General features: G+C 44.8%; 1 protein-coding gene across 1 annotated transcript; it reads left to right on the top strand.

The window, feature by feature from the left end:
- Positions 1-1,125: 1,125 nt before the first annotated feature.
- Positions 1,126-21,580, top strand: LOC114592393 (zinc finger protein RFP-like). Its single transcript, XM_077922465.1, has 7 exons — positions 1,126-2,219; positions 3,062-3,157; positions 4,118-4,348; positions 5,598-5,620; positions 6,240-6,358; positions 6,722-6,754; positions 20,159-21,580. Exons 1-7 carry the CDS (start codon positions 2,034-2,036, stop codon positions 20,674-20,676), a joined length of 1,206 nt encoding a protein of 401 aa, XP_077778591.1. The 5' UTR covers positions 1,126-2,033; the 3' UTR covers positions 20,677-21,580.
- The last annotated feature ends 1,395 nt before the right edge of the window (positions 21,581-22,975 follow it).

The following is a 22,975-nucleotide window of genomic DNA, read 5'->3' as shown; positions in this document are numbered from 1 at the left end:
TTTTTCGTGTCCAGGCCCCCCCAAAAGGGCCTGGTGTTGGGCGAGGCCAAAAGCGAGGGGCCATTTCCCCCCTCCTGCTGTCACCCCCTTTTCTCTCTCCCTTTCTTTGACAGTCATGAGGATGTGTAGGGAAATAGCTTCTGATGGGGCTTTCGAAATTATTATTATTATTAAATTATTATTATAATTAATTATTAACAATTTATTACCTGCCCTTCACACCATGGCCCCAGGGAGGGTTGCAACCATTAAAATGCAATATCAAAAACAATTCAAAACAAGTTACAAAAATAAGACAGGTCTTTAAAATATACAGGCGTCAAAAGCCAGGGCAAAAAGGTGTGTCTTCAGCGTTCACCAAAATTACCGTATTTTTCGCTGTATAAGACGCACCAGACCACAAGACGCACCTAGTTTTTGGAGGAGGAAAACTAGAAAAAAAATATTCTGAATCTCAGAAGCCAGAACAGCAAGAGGGATCGCTACGCAGTGAAAGCAGCAATCCCTCTTGCTGTTCTAGCTTCTGGGATAGCTGCGCAGCCTGCATTCGCTCCATAAGACGCACACACATTTCCCCTTACTTTTTAGGAGGGAAAAAGTGAGTCATAGAGCAAAAAATACGGTAGGTCTGGAGCCTAGAAGGATCATTGACACAGATGGTGGGAGGACAAACATTTGGCCCCTGAACTACATCTCCCATCAGCCATTGGCCATGCTGGCTGTGGCCAATAGGAACTGTAGTTCAGCATCTGGAGGACCAAAGGTTCCCTACACCTGATTTGTGCTGCTCCTTTATTGATGGCCCGAGGTTTTACACATCAGAGGGGAACTAAGTGGTGGACATCTTTTTAGGGTGGGGGAGCCATGTTCTTGAGGTGGTTGGGTCCAGAATCGAAAGTGGGTGCATTGATGTCAAAGGGGTGGGTAGGGTGCTGGTGGATAAGCCCCCTTTCTCCTTTGTCTTTACCTTACCTCCCCCTCCTTCTCACCAACATGAAACGAAGCTGAGGGCCGCATGACATTGGACTGAGGGCCACTTGATTATTATTTGTTTAATGGATCTCTTCCCACAAGGCGTTCCTGATTAAACATTCCTGATTAAACCGTCACTTCCCACACTGTAGAATGAAAACATACACCGTCATGTGATAGACAACAATCCCATGATTACAAACATGGAGCAAGAATCCTAACAGGCTACCCATCTCTAGGAAGGTTAGAAAATGTTCCATAGGGAGCCCATCATCTGGTGAGACATACCTTACAATAACAGTGAGCTGATCAACATGGGACAGGACAGATAAACTGAAGTACTCTGCAGTTTTTAAATCCTCTAAAATTGATCCTCTTACTTTAAATGCCACCATTTGGGTAAATTCATCACATATTGTTTTAGAAAGGTAGGATGTGACACCTGATCCTCCATTTCCAAATTCATTTACATGGTTTGCAAGAAAAGGATCAAATTTTGCAATAAGTTCAAGTTGTTGTTTAGTCATTTAGTCGTGTCTGACTCTTCGTGACCCCATGGACCAGAGCACGCCAGGCACTCCTGTCTTCCACTGCCTCCCGCAGTTTGGACAAACTCATGCTGGTAGCTTCGAGAACACTGTCCAACCAAGAAGACTTTTCGGACTTTTCTTCACGGAATCAAGTCCCATTTGCTATCCATTTAGGGCAGCAGCAGATTTTCTCCACTTCAAAAATGACAAGGAAGCCTATGAATGAAAATGTTACGGTATGAATACCACAACTTACTAGGTTTGTGTGGGTGTGTAATGAAAAGCATGGGAAGCTATCAGAATGGGGAAGCAGCATTCGCTGCTACTTGAAAAATATTCAGCAACTGCAAAGACCTGGAGACATTTTTTTAAAAAAATAATAAAGATCACGTGGTCACTGAGTTTGAGTCATTTCCAGGAAAGGAAACGCCCAGTGGCTGAAAACTGAGAAAACAAAACTTAACTCAGGAAAGAGTCCAGAGGAGGAGCCTCATCCCCAACCAGCAACTGGCAAACTTCATAGAAATAGCCATGAATCTCAGCCTTCAAGAGGGAAAGGAGGAAGGAAGGAAAGGAGGAGTCTGTGAGGATCACCAGGAGCCCCTGAAGCTCTTCTGCAAAGTCCATGAAGCCCCCATCTGCCTGGTGTGTGACAAATCAAAGGAACATGAAAATCACAAGGTGATTCCTCTGGAGGAGGCTTCTGAGGAATACAAGGTAGGAGATCCCTGGATCTGGAGGGGGAGAAATAGCTGCTTCTTCTTTTTACTTCTCAGGTCCAAAGTAGGCATGGCATGAATTGGTGGCTGTTTATTATGTAAAAAGCAGCCAAAGGGAAGCCTGAGGGCTCCTGGCATGGCTGGGAGGAGGGAGTTGAATGTTGATATTTGCACCCCATCCGATTGCAATAATCTCCTGATCTGATGTTTTGAGAAAAGAAGGGGCAGAAACTGCTCTTCTACTCTCCCGCTCCTGACTGACCTATGTAGTGACTAGATGGCCGAGTGGGTGCTGTAACACTCATGCAAGCCAGTAGTTCTTTAGTTTGTAGTAGCTGCTAGAAATAAAAGGATTTTGCTTCACAGCTAGCTGGTGCTCACAATTCAGAGTTGTGGGTCCAGTGCACGGAGACCTGCTTTCCAGGATTGGAGGGTCTCTGAAAGTGCTCCAGTCGCCTAGCCCAGTCGGGGCAGAACCAGTTATTGAGCCCAGTCACTGACATCGGTTGAAAGGTGTACCGACATTGAAGTCTTTCTCTCTTCCAGGGGGACAAAGGGATCTCCCTTGATATCCCTGAGTAGCATCTGCAAAGACTAGATAGAAGTCTGTAAGGAAGGGGTGACCTAATTGGGTCCCTGAGCCCCACAGGGGTGGCACAGAAAAAAGGTAGCTGGTCCAGGGAGCCAAGACCCAAAAAGGTTGAAAACCTCTGGACTTTTAATTCCTCGAATAAACTACTCTGCTATTATAGCAAGGCCACTGGGTGCAAGAAGCCAGCATACTATTCACCTCCTCTCTGTGTGTCTCAATCAAACCTGAGTTTTCCCTTTTCTCTTTAGGAAGAGATCTGTCGCCGCCTGGAGATTCTGAGGAAAGAGAGAGAGGAAATTCTGGCCTATCAAGCAGATCTGGTCAAGAAATGCAAAGACCTCCTTGTAAGTGCCACTCTTATTACTAGTGAGGGAACAGGCACTTGAAGAGTCGAGTCAGGACTCAGAAGGGATGGGGAAATCTGCCCATTTGAGCTTCTCTCCATTTCTCATTTCTCCATATCAGTCTGTTTATTAATCTATTATTCTGAAAATGAATAAGATGTTAGGATAGCTACCTCCTTGTATAAATATTCTGATCTGTACTTTACCCTCATACATACATATTTTGTGAACATTACCTGGCTTCGTCAACCTTGAAAAATTCAGAGGTGTGAATTTCAAAGGATTGCTCTGTTTTGGTCTCCATATTTTTTCAGCAATAGCAAATTAGGTAAGTTTACCTTTGAGTGCCACTAAATAGAATTTATTTCCCCTTGTCATTTATTTTGTGAATAGCAGTCAAGGAGACGCCTGAGGACTTGTGAGCTGAGAGAGTGGAAGCAATTCAATCCAGATCCTGATTTACCATAAATATTACTACAGAATTATCTTTCTAAATGTTGCTCTTGTTCATTTTTAGGAAACTCGGGCCATTTTGAACCTTTAAAGAAAACAGGGGAGCAATGGGGATGAACTCTGCACTTTGTCCTCCTCCTCCTCCTGTTTCTGCTGCCTTCCTACACCTAAATGGTCCCAGTCTAAACTGAGGGGTGTTTTATGTCCATGAATGTTCTCTGAACAACTTTGAACTCTGGTTATGCCAGGCCCCAAAACATGCAGGGAATATCTGTGGTTAGAAAAAAAGCTCCTTGCTTTAGGCTGTAGCCCTCTGGGAAGTAGAAGTCAACAGAAACAGCTATTCAGAGGGCTTCCCCTCAAAATAAAGGTTTACTTCTTTAGCCACTGGAGGTTTCATGTCTATGATAAATCAGAAGTGTCCTCCCTGTGAAATTCCCATCATGCTCTTCCTGATGTTTTGAAGGCTGAGCACCTTCCACACTCAGACCTCCTCTTTTCTTGCAGAAGTTAACAGAAATGGAGAGGCTGAAGGCTGTGGAGAAGTTCAGACAACTGCGCCAGTTCCTGGAAGAACAAGAGAAACGTCTGCTGACTCATGTGGAAGAGGTGGAGAAGGAGATTGCAGGGAGAAGGGATGAGCAGCTGGCCAGACTCTCCAGGAAACTCTCCTCTCTTGAGAGGATCATCCAGGAGATGGAGGAGAAGAGTCAGCAGCCAGCGAGTGAACTCCTGCAGGTAAGATGGTGGCAGGAACAGCCCAAGGCTCCAAGAAAAGGCTGCCCCTTTCATGTGTGCAAGGAGTGCAGGGGCTGAGTTGATGGAGCCTCTAGTCAGGTTTGTAATGGACAGGAAGACCCAAGAGACCTGGGATGCTTAACTCACCTGAATGCAGACTAGAGTTTCTTCTGTGTTCATGATGGAACGGGAGCTGATCTTCTGCTCTTCCGTCTTGGCAATGCTGCCTTCCTACCCTTTGAGGGGCTTCACCAAGGATTCAGGCCTCCTTCCGACATGAGCCAGTCTCTTGGCCAAGGTTCTCTTCCCGTTCCCTCCACAACTTCTGGTTGATCCCCTTCACAATGGATCCAGATCAGCCCAAAATGTTGCTCAGTTACAGTGACCAAAGAGCAGGACAGAGGGACTCACCCAGACTGCTGCTTGTCCCACCCCTTTCCTCCAGGAAAACCCGCTGTTTACTGCTGAATTAGAGCAAACCTCAGCCAGGTTTTCTCCAGATTGACGTTTGCTTTGATGTTGCACCAAGAAGCAGGTGTTTCCTGAGGGAAAGCGGCAGGGCAATGACAAAACCACTTGGACCCGTGTTTTCTGGGCACAGGAAAAGCAGAAGTGTGGGTGAGCCCAAAGAAACACTGAGCTGTTTTTTTTATTACCTTTTTGGAGGCATTTTATGCTGCAGGTGCTTTTAAAATTTCCAATTGAAAAGTAGAATTTGAAATTTGGGGACTTCTATGAAAGACAATTTGGAACAGTTCCCTGGTAAGATTATCCTGTAGTCTTACTTCCGTCTGAATTGCACAATGCAAACTGGATTTAATAAATTATAATCTAAGACATGAGATGGGTTGAAATCTCCATAAATGTGAGATTCCCTTAAATGCTGGTGGATTTTCAAAAGGATTTTAAACAAGAATTGCAAACTGATGTGGAAATGTGGAGAACTTGATATTGGAAAAATTCATAATTTCATACTGGGGAAATTAATAATAATAATAATAATAATAATAATAATAATAATAATAATAATAATAATTTATTATTTATACCCCACCCATCTGGCTGGGCCTCCCCAGCCACTCTGTGAGAAACCAAAACTGGCTGATTCAGTTATTCCTACCCAAAACCTTGGCATGTGCCAGGCAGACTGACATCCGAGGGCCAGGCTGTTCCTCCACTCCAGGGTCTGAGGGGTCTTCCTAGTGTGGCCTGTGGTGTGCAGTGAATTCCCTTCTCTTTTCCCCTCTAGGATGTGAGAAGGACCTTGCAGAGGTAAGTGGATCTGGCTCATTTCCATTAGCATCACTCTTTGAAGCTGAGATGCAGGAACCTCAGACATGGCCCTCCAGGGGCTGCAGGGGAGAGACTGTAGGACGCACTCCCTGCAGCACCTCACAGGTAAAAGCAGGGCCCCCTCTTTGGAACTTGTAGCACCCCAATTCTCCCCAGTGAATTAGCGCTATTTCCTTTGTGATGTTTGGTTTTACTTTTGCCATGTGTATAATTTGTTTTGTATTGGCCAGAATGTCCTTTTGATGAATAATATGATTTGGTTGTGAATCTCTTTTCTTCCTCACCGCTTCTCTGGGGACATCTAGAGAAAGGAAACGTGTGCTGTGCTGTCACCACCCTCAGACAATTCCTGCCCCTTGATACCATATGATTCTGCTGCTCCTTTGAATTGACACCAGTGGGGAGACCCAGAGGCCTGGGGTTGCTGTTTTGGCCCTTGGGGGTCTGGCTGAGGAGTCCGTAGTGAGGAAGAAACTCCCCACTCAGTGCCTGCCTGTCCCTCTAGGCTTCTTCCAGCTGACTTCCTCTCCACTCCTTTCTTTTCCTGTAACAGAAATTGTGAGTTTGAATGGGCTGACATTGTTTTTCTTTTCACCAGGTATGAGAAAAGAGAGAGTCCAGAGAAGCCACTGCCTTTCCCTCCAGAACTGAGGAACAGGATCTTCGAATCCTGGGATCTAAATCACCTTGCGGAGGATGCAATGAAACAATTGAAAGGTAATGAAAATTGGTTGGCAGGATTTCACACTGGGAATTCTGTTATTTCTTCAGAACTGAACATGCCAGGCTCTTATTGCATGGAATTGAGTAACCCCAGGATACCTTCCTTCTTGGTGCTCCAGCCTTCATTTCCTGTCCCCCAGAATGGCCCATGTATATTGTGACGTTTTCAATTATATGGAACCTCCTTTTCCTTTTGGTTACCAGTCTACACAATCTGGGGTTGTCCTTCGGGAGGTTCTCCTGCTCTGAATGGAGTCAATTTAAGGATGCTACATTATGAAGTGTTACTTTTGTATGGAGATTTATTTCAGGTGGAAGAGTGTTGCCCTTACGCTCTATATCTTTTTGCTTCCTCAGATGCTGTGTTATACAGAAAGCAGATTCAGAAAGGTAAGTTTCTGAATTGTTCAAATCGTTCTAGGGGAGGAACAATTTGACAGGAGGGATGGGGACTGATATTTCATGGTGTTGAACCGTCTGTTCTGGGTTTGAAGGCTTGGACTGGGGGCAAAGCTTGTCCCTGCAAAGAACCTGCACACCAGTCTGAGTTCCATTCCTGCCTATAGACTAGTATCCTGGTTTCACCCTTGATTTTATAGATTTTGCTTTCTTTCCTAAAATCTATATACTGCTTCTTAGAGCCTTACAATATCTTACAAAAGCCCTTAAGGAGAATCCTGCAGGGTCAGTCCAATGTCCATCTTGGCGAGTTCTCATGTATAAGGAATCTCTCTTACATTTTGTTTTCCCTCCACACAATCTGGAGAGGTTCTTTTGGGGCTTCTCTAGATTTGCTTCAATTTCTCCCTCGTGAAGTTAAAAAGGGCACCCGCAAGCACCCAGTCCCTCCTCCACCTCCTGCCCAGGCTGGTCTCCCAGCAGCAGAGCCAATGCCTGAGCCGCCCTTTCCTCAGTTTCAACCTCACCAGCCATTTCTCGGGCTTCAGCCATCTCCTGAGAGTTCCCACTGTTCTTATGAGATCAGCCCCATTCCATGAGGGAGGACTCCCCATTGCACGAGACCCTTGGAATTACATGGCAAAGCTCTGCTGATTCTTCCTCTGCAATCTGGTTTGTCAACATGCTTGGAAATTCCATTTTCAACATCTTCTTCCCACCAGTTCACTTGGGGCAGATGTTAAACCTTCCTCCAGCCCTCCAGTCCAGAGCCCCATTTCATTCGTGGATTTTGAATGATTAATTTGGCCATTTTCTAGAATGGTTTACCATTTCTGATATTCCCATGGAATCATGGAATAGTAGAGTTTGAGAGGATCCCAAGGATCATCTAGTCCAGCCCCCTGCAATGCAGGAATCACAGCTAAACTCGTTAGTTGTTTTAATTCCTTAGGCCTACAGTTGTTATCTTTGCAATTCTTTGTTCGATGACTTCATCTTTTGCTTGATATAAGGAAACAAGAGGAACCTCCGGGTTAGCGCCTCGGATAATGGCTGAACTCCTCTGATCGGGAGGAATTTGCTTTGTGGAAATTAGGGTCTGGCCGCCACGGCAAAGGCGGGGACCCATCAAAAATCACAGGCGGGAGAAGCCTGTGAACGTGGGATTCGGCTGGCACCTTTTGCGCCTCCCCTACTCGCGGTGAAACCCGGTTTCGGGGATCCGGAGCGACGTGGGGTGAGTGGCGCGGTGCTTCAAATTGACTGCTTCTTTCACGGAGTGAAGCCGCATTGCTGTTGCCAGAGAGCGCTGCCTTTTTCCTGTGGACAATTTGATCTTAAAACAACTACCCGTGAGTAGAACGGAAAATTGGATTTTAAAACGTCTTAATTTGGCACCGAAACGGGGAGGTTTCGAACAGAAAGGCCGCCTTCCCCTTTTGTAAATAGACTGAAGCAAAGAGACTGCAAACTAAAGTCTTGGAAAGTCTTTCATAAAGGATTAAACTTCCATCGGCTAAACCATCAAACCCCCCTTGGAAGCAGGAGAAGAGGGGGGAAATTTTAGATCGCGTAAAGCCTGCAGGAGAGAGTGAAGAAAGTCAAATCACCACCGCTCTGAACCTGGAAACGGGCTGCTAGTAAGACTGAAGTCTTGGATATGCTCATTGACTGTGAATAGATCGTTTGCTGACAGTAAGTCAAAGAAGAGAAATACATTGTTTCCATTGTCTCCTTCTGCGTTTAAAAAGGAGTAAAAGTAATTGAAAATTGAAACTAACTTTATTGTTTGAACTGTGCTTAAAAGGATTAATACAAATAGAAATTGTTTCCCCCTAGAGGAAGCCTTTGAAATTGTTACATGAGCTGAGCTGGGGAATTTCCACCTGCAAGATAAAACTGTGAGAATCTGGGATTGACCCTGGACCGTTAAGAATGTTGACAGAAGAAGCCTTAGTGGTTGCATTATGTAAGATTAATGATTCACTGGAACAGCTCCATAAGAAGACGGATGCGAGGACTATAAAAATTGATAACTTGGCACAAAAAGTGACTAATTTGGGACAAAAAGTGAATATTAACACAGAAATTATCCAGGAATTGATACAGGGATCTATTTTGACATGGCAAATTGAGGAGAAGGCGGGGGAGAAAGTTGTGATTGTGGAACCTAAAGTTGCACAAGTGGAGAGGGAGAGAGCCCCAGCCTTACAGATGCAATTTGACGATTATAAGTTGATGCCTTTTAAGACTGAATTCAGAGAAAGTCAGACTTTGAGGATTGGAGCCCCGCTTGGACTGGAGAAGGAAAGTTGGATAGATCCCTTCATGCAGGGATTTATTGACTTTTGGGACCTGGACTTGGGTCAGGAGGAGACTGGAGTTGTGGGGATCGCCAGACTCGGAGGAACTTTGAAACACGACTGGAAATATCTTTTGAATTTCAGTTTTAACTATGGAGATTTGGCTGACTTGTTGAGAAGGAATAAAAACATTGCTAGATGGGAATTTCCCTGAAATCTACTTTTCAGCATCAAAGGAAGGAAAATGAGAACAAGATCAGGAGAAGACAAAGTAAAGTGCATGTATAAATATGAAGAAGACTTGCAGAAGGGGCTTGGAAAAGAGTTAAGAGCCTCGGACAGAAGATCACCAGGTTGATGGGCTATATGGAATTGACGGAAATACTGAAGAAACCAGAGGCCTTTCTCCTGGGCATGGTCGGCCAATGGGTACAAAAAAAGGACAGAACTTTCTTTATGTATGCTACAACAGCAGCAAGAATACTCATCGCGAAGTATTGGAAGACACAAGATCTACCCACCCGGGAAGAATGGCAGATGAAGGTGATGGACTACATGGAACTGGCGGAAATGACTGGCAGAATCCGAGACCAGGGAGAAGAGTTGGTGGAAGAAGATTGGAAGAAATTTAAAGTTTATTTACAGAAACATTGTAAAATTAAGGAATGTTAGAAGGATGTTGGAATGAAATAATGCGGTTTTAGCAGAAATGCTATAAAGGATTAAGGAAAAATAGATTGTTAAATGGGGAAAGGAGGGAAAGTAAAGTTACAATATATTAAGATAAAATAGAGGACAAAAATTGGAAAAGATGGAAAGGACTTGCTGAAATAGCTAACTGAACTAGAATACAAAAAAAGGGAGGTGTGAGGAGGTCAAGGAAACTGTTGGTACTAAAGGGTTAAGAGGTAACAAGTCGCTCTAATCACTGAGCAGCTGGAAGTCATTAAGCATCCAGGAATGTGAGTTAGTTTGTATAAAGAGTCAGTTCACCGTGTGTCTCTCCCCTCCCTCTTTGACCTGACTCGCAGATAAAAGCATGTGTGCTTTATCGCCAGGGTTTTTCTTTTGTAAATAAAGTTTTTTCCTGAGTTCCAAAGTGCTTGCTCCAGGATTCTTCATTGAAAGGTACTGCCTCTCCTGCCTCCTTCGACCGCTGCACGAAATTCTCTGCTGAGATAAGATTTAAGGCGTTGGAAGAGCACTGGACGTTTACTTAACATTAAACTAATTAAAGTTTAATGGACAGGTTATGGCTGTTTGTACGTCAAGAAGGAGATAAGGAGTGCAGTTCAGAGTGATTTATGAAAGGACTGGAGCAAAGACAGAAGCGGTTGCTGACAACGAAAGCCTTCAAAGCAGCTTGAGTCCTGCAACGTGCCTAGAGGAAGTTTTAAACAGGCACTGCGCAGTTTGTACTCGCTGGAAGACGTCTTATTCCTCAAGGAGCCACCTCAGCAGCTGGGAGACGGTCTACAGGTGTGTGAGTATCGTTCCTAAGCCCCAGGGAGGATGGCAGAGTCCCAGGAAAGTTTTGCTGTCCCGTTTACGCGACTCAATGGGAAAAATTGGCTAGATTGGAAGGCTAGAGTAAGGGTTTGGTTGCAAGCGAAAGAGTTGTGGAGTTGTACTGAAGCACCGCCTTTACAGGCAGCTGCAGACGCGTCTGCAGAAGACAAAGCAGCAGCAGCAGCTTCACAGAAACGCGACAGGAAAGCCCAAGGTCTATTAGTTTTGGCAGTGGGACCAGAGCAAATGCCTTATGTTTCTGAGTTAAAGAACACGCATGAGGTCTGGACGGTTCTGCAGCGGCTAAATTCCAGAAACACTGCGGGGGCCAAGATCCATGCTACAAGATGTTTGTTTGATTTACGTCTCCAACCGGGAGCGTGTGTGAAAGAACATATTGCCAAAATGGTGTCTGCCTTTAATCAACTAAGACAGCTGGGCATTCCTTTCTCTATGGAGCAGCAGTCATACATATTGTTGTCTTCTCTTGATAAAAGCTATGAGACTCTAGCTTTAACTTTGGAAGCTATGCCTTCAGCTGAATTAACCCTTGAATACATTTCTTCTCGGCTTGCAGATGAACAGGATAAAAGGCAAAGAGAAAGAGGTTTGTCTTCAAAGGGGAGTTGTGCTGTGCCTAAGAGTGGGGATGCTGAGTTTGAGAACACAGTAAATGCTTTTGCAGCTAGACAATGTTTTCGCTGTGGTTCCTCTTCCCATTTAATCAGGAACTGCACACGTGAACCAGGTCAAGACAGCACCAAGGCCGTTACCCCTAGTTACCAGACAAGGAGTTCCAGGGGACGTCGAAGAAGAGGAGGAGGTCGTGGCTACTCCCACAGCACACAGCACATGGCTTCAGCAATGGCGTTGATGCAAGGGCGTGGCCAAGGCAGCAATCTACGCTGGTTGATCGACAGTGGTGCATCTCACCACCTGGTGGCGCCATCTAGTGTCCGTTTACAGAATTGCAGGCATTTGCAAACTCCTAAAGTTGTGACAATGGCAGATTCAACTAAACGTTCCTTAGAGACCGTAGGCACAGTGTTCTTGAATTGTTTGCATACAAAAATTGATGCCTATGTGCTAAAGGGAATGAAGGGGTGTATTTTGTCTGTGTCAGAACTTGATAGAAATGGGTTTAAAACTGTGTTTGAAAATGGGGTTTGCACTATTTCAAAGAATAACGTATCTCTTTTGCAGGTGGAATGCAGAAATGGGTTATATTATTTTGAGACAAGTCCAGATGAAGTTGAACAGGTTCATGCTGGTTGTGTGAACTCGCCTACCCATAATTCTTGTGTTCATTTATGGCACCGCCGTTTGGGACATATTAATTTTCAGTATGTTAAAAGGCAACCTGAATTATCAGAAGGGTGCAAAATGAACAAATGTACTAAGTATTTGGATTGTACTGCATGCAAAAGGGCGAAGGTTCTTAGATGCAGCTATCCCAGTTCAGATAGGAAATCTGACAAAGTATTCCAACTTGTGCATATGGACCTATGTGGCCCAATGCCTGTTGCTAGCTTGGGAGGTTCGAGGTATGCACTGTGTCTCTCGGATGACAAAACAAAAGTCACATGGTTTTTTCCTCTCAAAACAAAAGCAGATACTGCAGAAACAGTTAAAAATTGGGTTCATGCAGTAGAACTTGAATTCGGTACTAGAGTACTTGCTTTTCAGACAGACAGAGGGTCAGAATTTACCGGGTCTGTGTTGCAGAATTTCTTTAAGAAAAAGGGAATTAAGCATCGTCTGTCTACACCTTATTCCCCCCAAGAAGGAGGCGTGGCCGAACGTAAAAACAGGGTTTTGCAAGAGTTGGCAAACTCTATGTTGTTTGATTCTAAACTCCCTCAAAGTTACTGGGCGGAAGCCTGGCATACGGCTACTCATATTTTGAACCGAGTATATAATTCAGTAATTGATACTACGCCATATTTTGCTTTATACGGGAAGAAGCCCAAAGTTAATTACTTTCGGGTGTTTGGATCTCAAGCCTATGTACTTGTCCCAAAAGCGTTAAGGAAAAAGGGAAGTCCAAGGGCTAGGAAACTCATCTTTTGTGGGTACGAACCACACGCCAAATCTTGGAGGTTCGTGAACCCAGATGGGGATACTACAAGAGTGGTCATCAGTAGGAGCGCTGAATTTTGTGAGCAATCCGGATGGACACACTTACATGCTAACCCTGACATTTTGAGAGATGATTTAGGCATTTATGCTGAGGATGAAAGTCCAGAGGGTAGTGAGCCAGAAGGGGATGGTGCACATGGTTCAGATGCAGATTCTGACCAGGCACAAGGTTCTTCTCCTAAGGTAGAAAAGCCAGAATCTAGGAGTGTTCCAACATCGCCAGTCAGTAGGCCTAGCAGACAGCAAAAGCGAAGCAGATCACCTGCAACACCAAGCCCAAGGGAGGTATCTAAACGGAGGTCTTTATCCCTAGGGGCGCATCCAGATATAAAGTCTGAGACAGATTCTGACAGCCAACGGTCAGAGGGGGCACAAGAGGAACAATTGCGCAGATCAACACGTGCCACAAAGGGCAAACCACCAGAGCGGTTTAAGGTGACAAGTGTATATGTAAATATGGCACAGTGTGAGCCAGATAGCTATACAGAGGTACAACAGCTTCCAAGCTCAGAAGCCGTAAAGTGGCAGGAAGCAATGGAAAAAGAGATGGCTTCAATGAAGTCTCTCGGTGTGTTTACAAGTACAGAGCTTCCGAAAGGGCAACAAGCTGTAGGTTGTCGATGGGTATATCGTTTAAAGCCCACAACTGCTGAGGAGTTGCAATATAAAGCCCGACTAGTTGCAAAAGGTTTTTCGCAGTGCAAAGGTGTTCACTATTCTCAAATCTATGCCCCTACTTCAAGATCGGAGTCATTAAGAATGCTTCTAGCCTCTTCAGCTAAGAAGGGAAATAAGCTGTTTCATTTTGATGTCAATGTGGCTTATTTAAATGCAGACTTACAGGAGGAAGTCTATATGACACCACCACCAGGTTTTGAAGGAGACAAGCCAAACCAGGTCTGGCGCCTACACAAATCCATTTATGGGTTGAAACAGTCCGCCCGTAATTGGAATTCCTGTTTAAACGATGCTCTAGAGAGCATGGGGTTCAGAAAGAGCGCAGCAGATGCGTGTCTTTATCTAAAAGGCTCGGGATGTGAACAAGAATCAGTTTTGATATTTGTTGACGATTTATTATACAGTGGAAAGGATGATAAACTAGCACAACAATTTGCCACAAAGCTTGGAGAAAAGTTTCAGATAAAATCACTAGGCACTGTATCTGTTTATCTAGGAGTTAAAATTCAGCAAGATGAAAATGGGAACTATTGGCTCAGCCAAGAAGCTAAGATCCAGCAGTTGCTGGAAAGGTTTAAAATGGACAACTGTGCTGGTGTTAAAACCCCAATGGAGTTAAGTTACACAAAGGATGCTCAAGCCGAGCAACAGGCAGAGTTCAGTAATCCCGAGGTTTACCAGTCAGCGATAGGCAGTCTACTGCACATTGCACAGTGGACTCGGCCCGATATAACATATGCCGTCAACATGCTGTGTAGACAAGCTGAAAAACCATCAATGCATGCTTGGCAAGGAGTAAAAAGAGTTTTAAGGTATCTCCAAACTACCAAAGGGTTTCGCTTAAAACTATCAGCAGAGGGCAGCACACAACTTGAATGTTGGGCCGACAGCAGTTGGGCAGATGCTGGACCAGATAGAAAATCAGTGTCAGGAATGGCGATAAAATTTGGAAATGCACTAATTGGTTGGAGATCAAGAAAGCAATCACTTATAGCTTTAAGTTCAACTGAATCTGAGTTCAATGCATTATCAGATGTATGTAGAGAACTGGAATTTTATAAGCAACTGGTACAAGAATTGTTTGGAGAATGTTCCCTACCTATCAGAGTGTGGGAAGACAATCAACCTTGTATTAAACTAGCTAAATCAGGTCAATTCAAGGCACACACAAAACACTTGGATATCCGTTATCAAAATGTATGCCAAAGTGTAAAACAAGGTTTAATTGAACTAAAGTATTGTCCAAGCAAAGAAAATCTCGCAGACGGTTTTACAAAAGCTTTGAGTCCGCAATCTCATAAATATTTCTGTTCAGGTTTAAATTTGAATTAAGGTTGGTACAGCTCAGTGTTACGAGCGAGAGGGGGTGTTGGTACTAAAGGGTTAAGAGGTAACAAGTCGCTCTAATCACTGAGCAGCTGGAAGTCATTAAGCATCCAGGAATGTGAGTTAGTTTGTATAAAGAGTCAGTTCACCGTGTGTCTCTCCCCTCCCTCTTTGACCTGACTCGCAGATAAAAGCATGTGTGCTTTATCGCCAGGGTTTTTCTTTTGTAAATAAAGTTTTTTCCTGAGTTCCAAAGTGCTTGCTCCAGGATTCTTCATTGAAAGGTACTGCCTCTCCTGCCTCCTTCGACCGCTGCACGAAATTCTCTGCTGAGATAAGATTTAAGGCGTTGGAAGCGCACTGGACGTTTACTTAACATTAAACTAATTAAAGTTTAATGGACAGAAACAAGCAAATGAAAGATAAATTATGGGAAGATTTATTGTATATACATACATATATATATATATTTCTTTTTCTTTATTGTGATATGATGTTCTGTTTTTCTGTTTAATATGCTGTTTTCTATTTTTTCTCTTTGTAATCTTTTAAATCTTAATAAATACTATTAAAAAAAAAAAGGAATTGATGGAAATGACTGGCAGAATCCGAAATCAGGGAGAAGAGACGGTGGAAGAATATTGGAAAAAGTTTAAAATTTATATATGGAAATAATGTAAAATTAATGAGTGTTAGAAAAATGTTGGAAGGGAATTATATGGCTTTAAGGAAGGAATTAAGTATAAATAAGTATCATAGTATTAATGGAAAACAAGGTTAAAATATGTTAAGATAATCACATGACAGAAAATAGAGAACGATGGGATAATTAATAGAAATGGAATACAAAAAGGGAGGTGAGAGGAGGTCGATGAAACAAGGGAATGAAAGAGAGGATATTGAGATGGTATGATGTATGTTTTTTGAACTGTTTTTGCTTTCGTTTTGTTTAACGTGTTAACGTTAATGTTGTGTTGTGTATTGTTTATATATTGTACTGTATTGTTTTTTCTTTTGATTTTCTTTTGCTTTTCTATTTCTCTTTTCTCCTTTTTGTAAGGTTTAAAAGTAATAAATATTATTTTATTTAAAAAAAAAGATATAAGGAAACAAGAGATGCTATGTTATGGTGATGTTTTGTAAAAAAGATTTTCTTTGAGCTATTGCAGTGTAGACCATTAAGCCTGTGCTTTTGCTTCCTCAGATGTTCAGTCATTCAGAAATCTCCAGAGAGATAAATTTCACATGGAGACCCCAATTCACAGGAGGGGGGGGACTAGAGTTTCATGGGGGGGTCAAGAGTCTCTTCTGCCCTGTTGAGAACCATCCACAGCTTGACTCTGGCCCTGCTGTTTGTACCACAAAGGCAGAGAGGGTGGACTTGAAGGTGCAGAAGGGGGAGAGACTGAGCAAGGAAGAGTTTTATTTCTGCCTAGAGAGAGTTGGGTTGATTTTCCATGTCACCTTTTTCAGGCCTAGTTGCCACATGTCCTCTTTTCCCCAGATACATCTTCTTTTTTCAGGAATAAAATTTCTGCTGGGCACATGTTTAAAATTTGGCAGAATATCCCAATATTCTTTCTTTCTTTTTCTTTTTCTTTTGGTTTACAGTAACCCATGAAATGTTTTCTAGTGTGTTAGACTCAGATCTTAGGCACCTGGCTAAACTTATCTGCAGCAGAGAACTAAAAGGATGCTGGCTCAGTTACAAGATCTTGGAGGAGTTTGGGAGGGCAAGAGTTAATATCCCCCTGCCCTTCATAATACCCAATATAAATGACTGGCAGGTTAAAATGATAAATTATGCGGAGCTTGATAGAATATCAGGAAGATTAAGGGACCAAGACGAACAGAAATTTCATGATAATTGGAAGAAATATTTAATGTATATGGAATCTAAATCTCAGGTGACACTGGCGGGGTTGAAATAACTCTAACAGCGGGAAAGGCTTATGTAAAAGAGTTTAAAAGTACGTGATTATATAATTTATTCGATACTTACCAAAGGAGTGGAGGGAAGTCCAAGGCTCAGTTGAGATTAACTCAGTTATGTATTTTATCTATGATTTGTGAAGTGAATATAATTTGTATAAGGTATGTGGTGGATTTTTTGTTTATGTTTTTTCTGTATATATGTGCAAATATGAATAAAAATTTATAGGATTAAAAAAAATATCCCCCTGCCCTTCAGGGGAGTCCATATGCAGATGTTAAACAGTTTAATAAATTGTTCTGTGCACACTTATGTTCACCAAGATGTGAACATGAGCCCAAATACTTTCATGTGGCAAGCGAGGGAGCAATAGGTATTCTTCTTTTTCTTTTTTTGTTGAAACTTAAGAACATTGCTACTAGCAATATGGGACACAGGTGGCGCTGTGGTCTAAACCACAGAGCCTAGGGCTTGCCGATCAGAAGGTTGGCAGTTTGAATCCCCACTACGGGGTGAGCTCCTGTTGCTCGGTCCCAGCTGCTGCCAACTTAGCAGTTAGAAAGCACGTCAAAGTGCAAGTAGATAAATAGGTACCGCTCCAGCGGGAAGGTAAACAGCATTTCTGTGCGCTGCTCTGGTTCGCCAGAAGTGGCTTGGTCATGCTGGCCACATGACCTGGAAGCTGTACGCCAGCTCCCTCGACCAATAAAGCGAGATGAGCACTGCAACCCCAGAGTCATCCGCAACTGGACCTAACGGTCAGGGGTCCCTTTACCCTTTACCTTTACTAGCAATATATCACAGCTTGTATAGCCTACATAGAGTAGGTGTATTTAAAATGAGAGTTGTCATAGCAATCTGTAGTTAAAAGTAGAAGTTGGCCAATGTGTCTTCTTATTTGCTCTTCAAAATATGGCAACCCCACACTTGCCTATCATGACTGTCCGGTAACCTTTTGAGTTATCCCCCCCTTCCCCCAGGGAACTAGTCTTACGGTATATATTATATCCAAAAGAGAAGCGTGGAATAAGCAGTCCTTTGTAAAATTGCCCTGCCATCTGCCTCTTCTTCCTTTGCGGCAAGCCCTAGACCAGTGTTTCCCAACCACTGTTCCGCGGCACACTAGTGTGCCGCGAGATGTTGCCTGGTGTGCCGCGGGAAAAATTAAAAAATTGAAAGATTTTTTTTTTAAGTCAAATTTTCGATTGGGGGGCCGTCACTAGATGACCCCTGGGGTTCCCTCCCTCCCTCCCGCTCTGCGCCTCCCTCCTCCTCCTCCTCCTCTGGGGAGGCCCTTCCTGGCTCTCGGCCAAGGCTTGGCAGCTGCCACTCACTCACTCGCTCGCCCACCCGTCCCTCCATCCCTGCACCCGGCCTCTCCCCCTCCGTCCCCGGCGCGGGGGCTGCCAGGATCCGTAGTCCCCTCGCCCTTGGGCTCCGCGCCCGCGAACTACGTTTCCCAGCGTGGCCTGGCGGGCCGGGCGTTTTGTTTGAAGCGCTCTTCTCCCGGCCATGGAATGAGCGCGGCGGCGGCGGCCGGGCGGGCAGGGGCTCTTCCGCGCAGACCCCGCACAGCCTGCCTGCGCCCCCCGGAGATCGGGCGGCAGGATGGAGCCAGGGGATCCCCGCGGAGGCGGAGCGGCGGAGGCGGAGGCTGCCCCCCAGGTAGGGCTGCGTCGGGGTTTTATTATTTTTGCAATGCTGCATCCGCGCCGGAGGGGACGCATCGGACCACGGGGAGACCCCTTGGCGGGCATGCAAGGCAATGCATGCGTGCAGGCGTTGCATGGAGTGCAGTGCAATGCAATGGCAACGCGGCGCCCTGCATGCATGCATGCAACTTCCACCGGCGCTCCAGACTTGGCAGGTGAGGGGGGTCCCCAGTGGGCGGCAGAGAGAGCCGGGAGGGCGAAGGGGAGCCGGGGAGGAGCAGCGCTGCTCCCCGAGCCGAGCCCGGGGGGAAACTTTGGCGTCGTTGCGCCGGGTGTTGGAAGCGGAGGCTGGCGGGGGCCCCTCACCTGCAAAACCTGGTCGCCTCTCATATATTTCGTGCATTGCATTCATCGCCCGCTTTCTCCTCCAAGGAGCTCCCGGGGGCGTGCGTGGTTCTCCCCGTGTTATCCTCGCAACAACAGCCCTGCGAGGTGGGTCAGGCGAGTGGCCCAAGGGAGCACCCAGGGATTGTCCTGGCCAGGTGGGGTGATTTGAACCCTGCTCTCTGTCCGGTCTTCGTCCTCATTTAGCCCCCACATGTGCATGACTGTGCATGACTGAGGTTTTCCCCCCTCGTCTTGGCTATGGTGTGAGTCTGTGCTGTTAATTAATGGGGTTCTGCCTTCGGAGAAGATGAGCCAGCCCTCAAGGAGGTGATTATGTAATTTGCTAGCAATTCATGTCCCTCCCGGCGTGACGCTGCGCGCTGACATCACGGGGCTGTAATGGTGGTGTGCCTCGAGATTTTTTTCATGAAACAAGTGTGCCTTTGCCCAAAAAAGGTTGGGAAACACTGCCCTAGACTTCCAAGATGGTAGGGAGGAAGGCAAGGAGAGACCAAGTGGGTGAGAGAGATGGAGAGCAGGAATAAACAGGCTCCCCACTTAACGCGATTTTCACTTGTGGGCACAAGGGCCCAGAACGTGACCCCCGCGAAAGTGAGGGGAGGCCTCACACTTGCCTATCATGACTGTCCGGTAACCTTTTGAGTTATCCCCCCCTTCCCCCAGGGAACTAGTCTTATGGTATATATTAAATCCAAAAGAGAAGCGTGGAATAAGCAGTCCTTTGTAAAATTGACCTGCCACCTGCCTCCTCTTCCTTGGTGGCAAGGCCTAAACTTCCAAGATGGTTGGGAGGAAGGAGAGACCAAGTGGGTGAGAGAGATGGAGAGCAGGAATAAACAGGCTCCCCACTTAATGCCATTTTGACTTGTGGGCACGAGGGCCCAGAACGTGACCTCCGTGAAAGTGAGGGGAGGCCTATATGTGGTTTTATGCTGTAGTTTTATGCTGTGAACCACCCTGAGACCTGTAGATGAAGGGCAGTAGGCAAATATAATTTGTTGTTGCTGTTGTTGTTAGAAGAGGGGGGTCTCTTCCCATCCCAACCAAATGTCCCCAAAGGCCAATTCCCACAGAGATTGTCAGAGGAATGCAGCTTCTCTCCTCTCCTGCCTCCTCCAGTTCTCCTCTCTTCCCCCTTACATAGCACAGAAGAGCTGAGTAAAAGTTTTACTGGGTGGTTTTTCCCCTTAGAAAATGTCTGGGTTTAGAGAAGGGCAGGAACAATATACATTGAATATAAGAAAGTAAAGGATAAACCATAAAGGAAGATATTTATTTTGATGAGAGTAAGGTTCTCAGTCTAGCATGCGATGCAAAGAAATCCCCTTGATCTGAAAGGGAATCTGGGGTTTTGGGGTGTTTTTTATTTATTTATCAGGATGTTCGTCTCTCTCTCTCTCAGCTGACTCTGCCTAATCTTCCCTTTCCCTCATCTTCTTCCCAACAGCAAATGTCACTCTGGATCCAGACACAGCCCATCCTGAACTCATCCTGTCGGAGGATGGGAAAAGCGTGAGAGTGGGAGACAAACCTCAAGCCCTGCCTGATAATCCTGAGAGATTCAGCCACGAGTTTTGTGTGTTGGGACGTGAGAGATTCACAGCAGGCAGACATTTCTGGGAAGTCACTGTGGAAAGTGGGGAAGAGTGGTTTGTGGGGGTTGCCAGGAAGTCTGTGGGGAGAAAGGACTATTCTAACTTGACTCCTACAAGGGGGATCTGGGCTGTGTGCCATTTCGAAGGGAAGTACTGGGCCTGGACATCCCTATTTCCTTCTCTTCTGTCTCCGAGTGAGAAGCCCAGGAGGATCCGGGTGACTCTGGACTATGAAGGGGGACGTGTGTCTTTTTATGATGCTGACTCAGGAGCCAAACTCTACACGTTCCCAGGAGCCTCGTTCTCTGGAGAGACCCTCCTCCCTTACTTTCGTCTGAGGGGAAATGAAACCCACCTCAGGATCTCCTGAGGAGACTAAATCTGCCTCTCAGGCCCAGCAGGAGTTTCTCTCCAGACCAGAGTGACTGACATAAAAACCATTTACCCACCAAGAGCCCTTTGGGCAGTTTTCCAAGGGCCCTTTGAGAGGATTCTTTCCAGTCAAAATCAGCAGAAATAACAAAAGAAAAATGGGTTGCTCTTGCTTTGCATTTTCCTTCCTTTTCCCAGAATTCCCTCTGCAGCTCACTTCTTAGAGAGACAGTAATACTTTTAACAGTCCCAACAAATAATCTTATCCTCAAACAGGCTCCCTTACCTTCAACCTTCTTTTCCTTTTGAGATGTTGAAGGAGTGAATGAACCAGACTGACGCCATTTCTTAAGCAAAAGCCATTTTCTAGAGTATCTTAGAGGGCCAGCTAAAAGCTAAAAGATATTCTCTCTCTGCAAAAGCAAGACTGAAGCTATGCAAAACCCAGTGTGGTTAGACAGTTGGCACCTGTAAGCAAACTGTTGAGACAAACAGGAAAGCTAGCTCACCGCAGAAGGCCAAAAGTAGACTCAGGCAGAAAACTGTTAGACCCACAAGATGCACTTCTAAGAGAACAGGTGGTTGAGGTTTTACTGAGAATTGTAAAACAGGTCAGACAGATAGTAAGCCTATAGCGACATCTAGTGGACGCAGCAGCTTGAAACAGACCAAGGCGAACGCCAACCCTGATTGGCAGTGCTTTAATGAATATGCATAAGAATTGCTAATTATTGGCTAAAGGGGGGTGCTGAGGGGCTGAACTGTGCTTTGCTTGAAGTTATAAAAACTATCTGCCCCCAACCCTCGGGGGCATTCTCTCGAATTTTTCTGAATGTTCCCATTTGCTTTTGCATTTTTGTCTGACAAAAATCCAATTGAATAAAACTGTTTTTCTAAACTTACTGCTGCCTGTTTTTGCATTTCTGGTCTATATCCTGAAGTCCCTAACAATGTCTGATTTGGCAGAGCTCGAGACTCTTAACCCCAGGGATGTGGGTTTGAGCCCCATGACAGGCAAAAGTTTCCTGCACTGCAGCAGGTGGGACTAGATGACCCTCAACTCTGCAATTCTAGGAAACCTTCCTCTCCCCACAAGACCTCATGCAGCTGTTAAAATTCATGCATCATTGGATTAATAGATGACTCAAAAATGAACCCCTTCACCCACGTCAGGCAGGATAGCTCCTTGCTCTGGAGACCTTAGATGGGAAGAAAATGAAAAAGAAATTGAACAAGGTGTCAGCTTCAAATGCCCTCTGCAAATACAGCCTCTCCATCTCCACATTTTGACAGAAATAAACCTCCTTGCATTGAGTGGGGCTTCGGCCCAGTTCTATGTGTTTCGTGTGGATGCATTAACGTTCCTTATTTACATGGACATAGGAAGGGCTTCGTCCCTGTTCATTGGTTTGATTTTGCTGCAATATATGAATATGTAATGTTTAATGCTGTTTGGAACAAGGTATATAATGTCCCATTAAACTTTAATTAGTTTAATGTAAATGCCCAGTGCGCTTCCATCGTCACAAGTCCCACTACAGCAGAGCATTTCGCGCAGCAGTTTAAGAAGGGCAGGAGAGGCAGTATCTTCTCAAAGAGGAGTCTTGGAGCATGCGGTTTGTAACTCAAAGATAAGGTTTATTTACAAAAACAAAACAACCCTGGCGAGGAACCACACATCTCAGCAAACACACCCAAAAGGGGAGAATGGAAGAACAAACACATGGGAGACTATTTATACAAACTCATGTTCCTGGAAGCCTAATGACCTCCAGCTGCTCAGTGATTAGAGCGTTTCTGCTACCTTTTAACCCTTTGATAGCAACACCCCCTCTCGCTCGTAACACTGAGCTGTACCAACCTTAATTCAAATTTAAACCTGAACAGAAACATTTATGAGATTGCGGACTCAAAGCTTTTGTAAAACCGTCTGCAAGATTTTCTTGGCTTGGACAATACTTTAGTTCAATTAAACCTTGTTTTACACTTTGGCATACATTTTGATAACGGATATGCAAGTGTTTTGTGTGTGCCTTGAATTGACCTGATTTAGCTAGTTTAATACAAGGTTGATTGTCTTCCCACACTCTGATAGGTAGGGAACATTCTCCAAACAATTCTTGTACCAGTTGCTTATAAAATTCCAGTTCTCTACATACATCTGATAATGCATTGAACTCAGATTCAGTTGAACTTAAAGCTATAAGTGATTGCTTTCTTGATCTCCAACCAATTAGTGCATTTCCAAATTTTATCGCCATTCCTGACACTGATTTTCTATCTGGTCCAGCATCTGC

The sequence above is a fragment of the Podarcis muralis genome, chromosome 2 (assembly GCF_964188315.1).
Source record: "Podarcis muralis chromosome 2, rPodMur119.hap1.1, whole genome shotgun sequence".
Lineage (NCBI taxonomy): Eukaryota > Metazoa > Chordata > Lepidosauria > Squamata > Lacertidae > Podarcis > Podarcis muralis.
The sequence above is the reverse complement of the archived record's forward strand: the minus strand, read 5'-3'. Positions and strand labels throughout refer to the sequence as shown.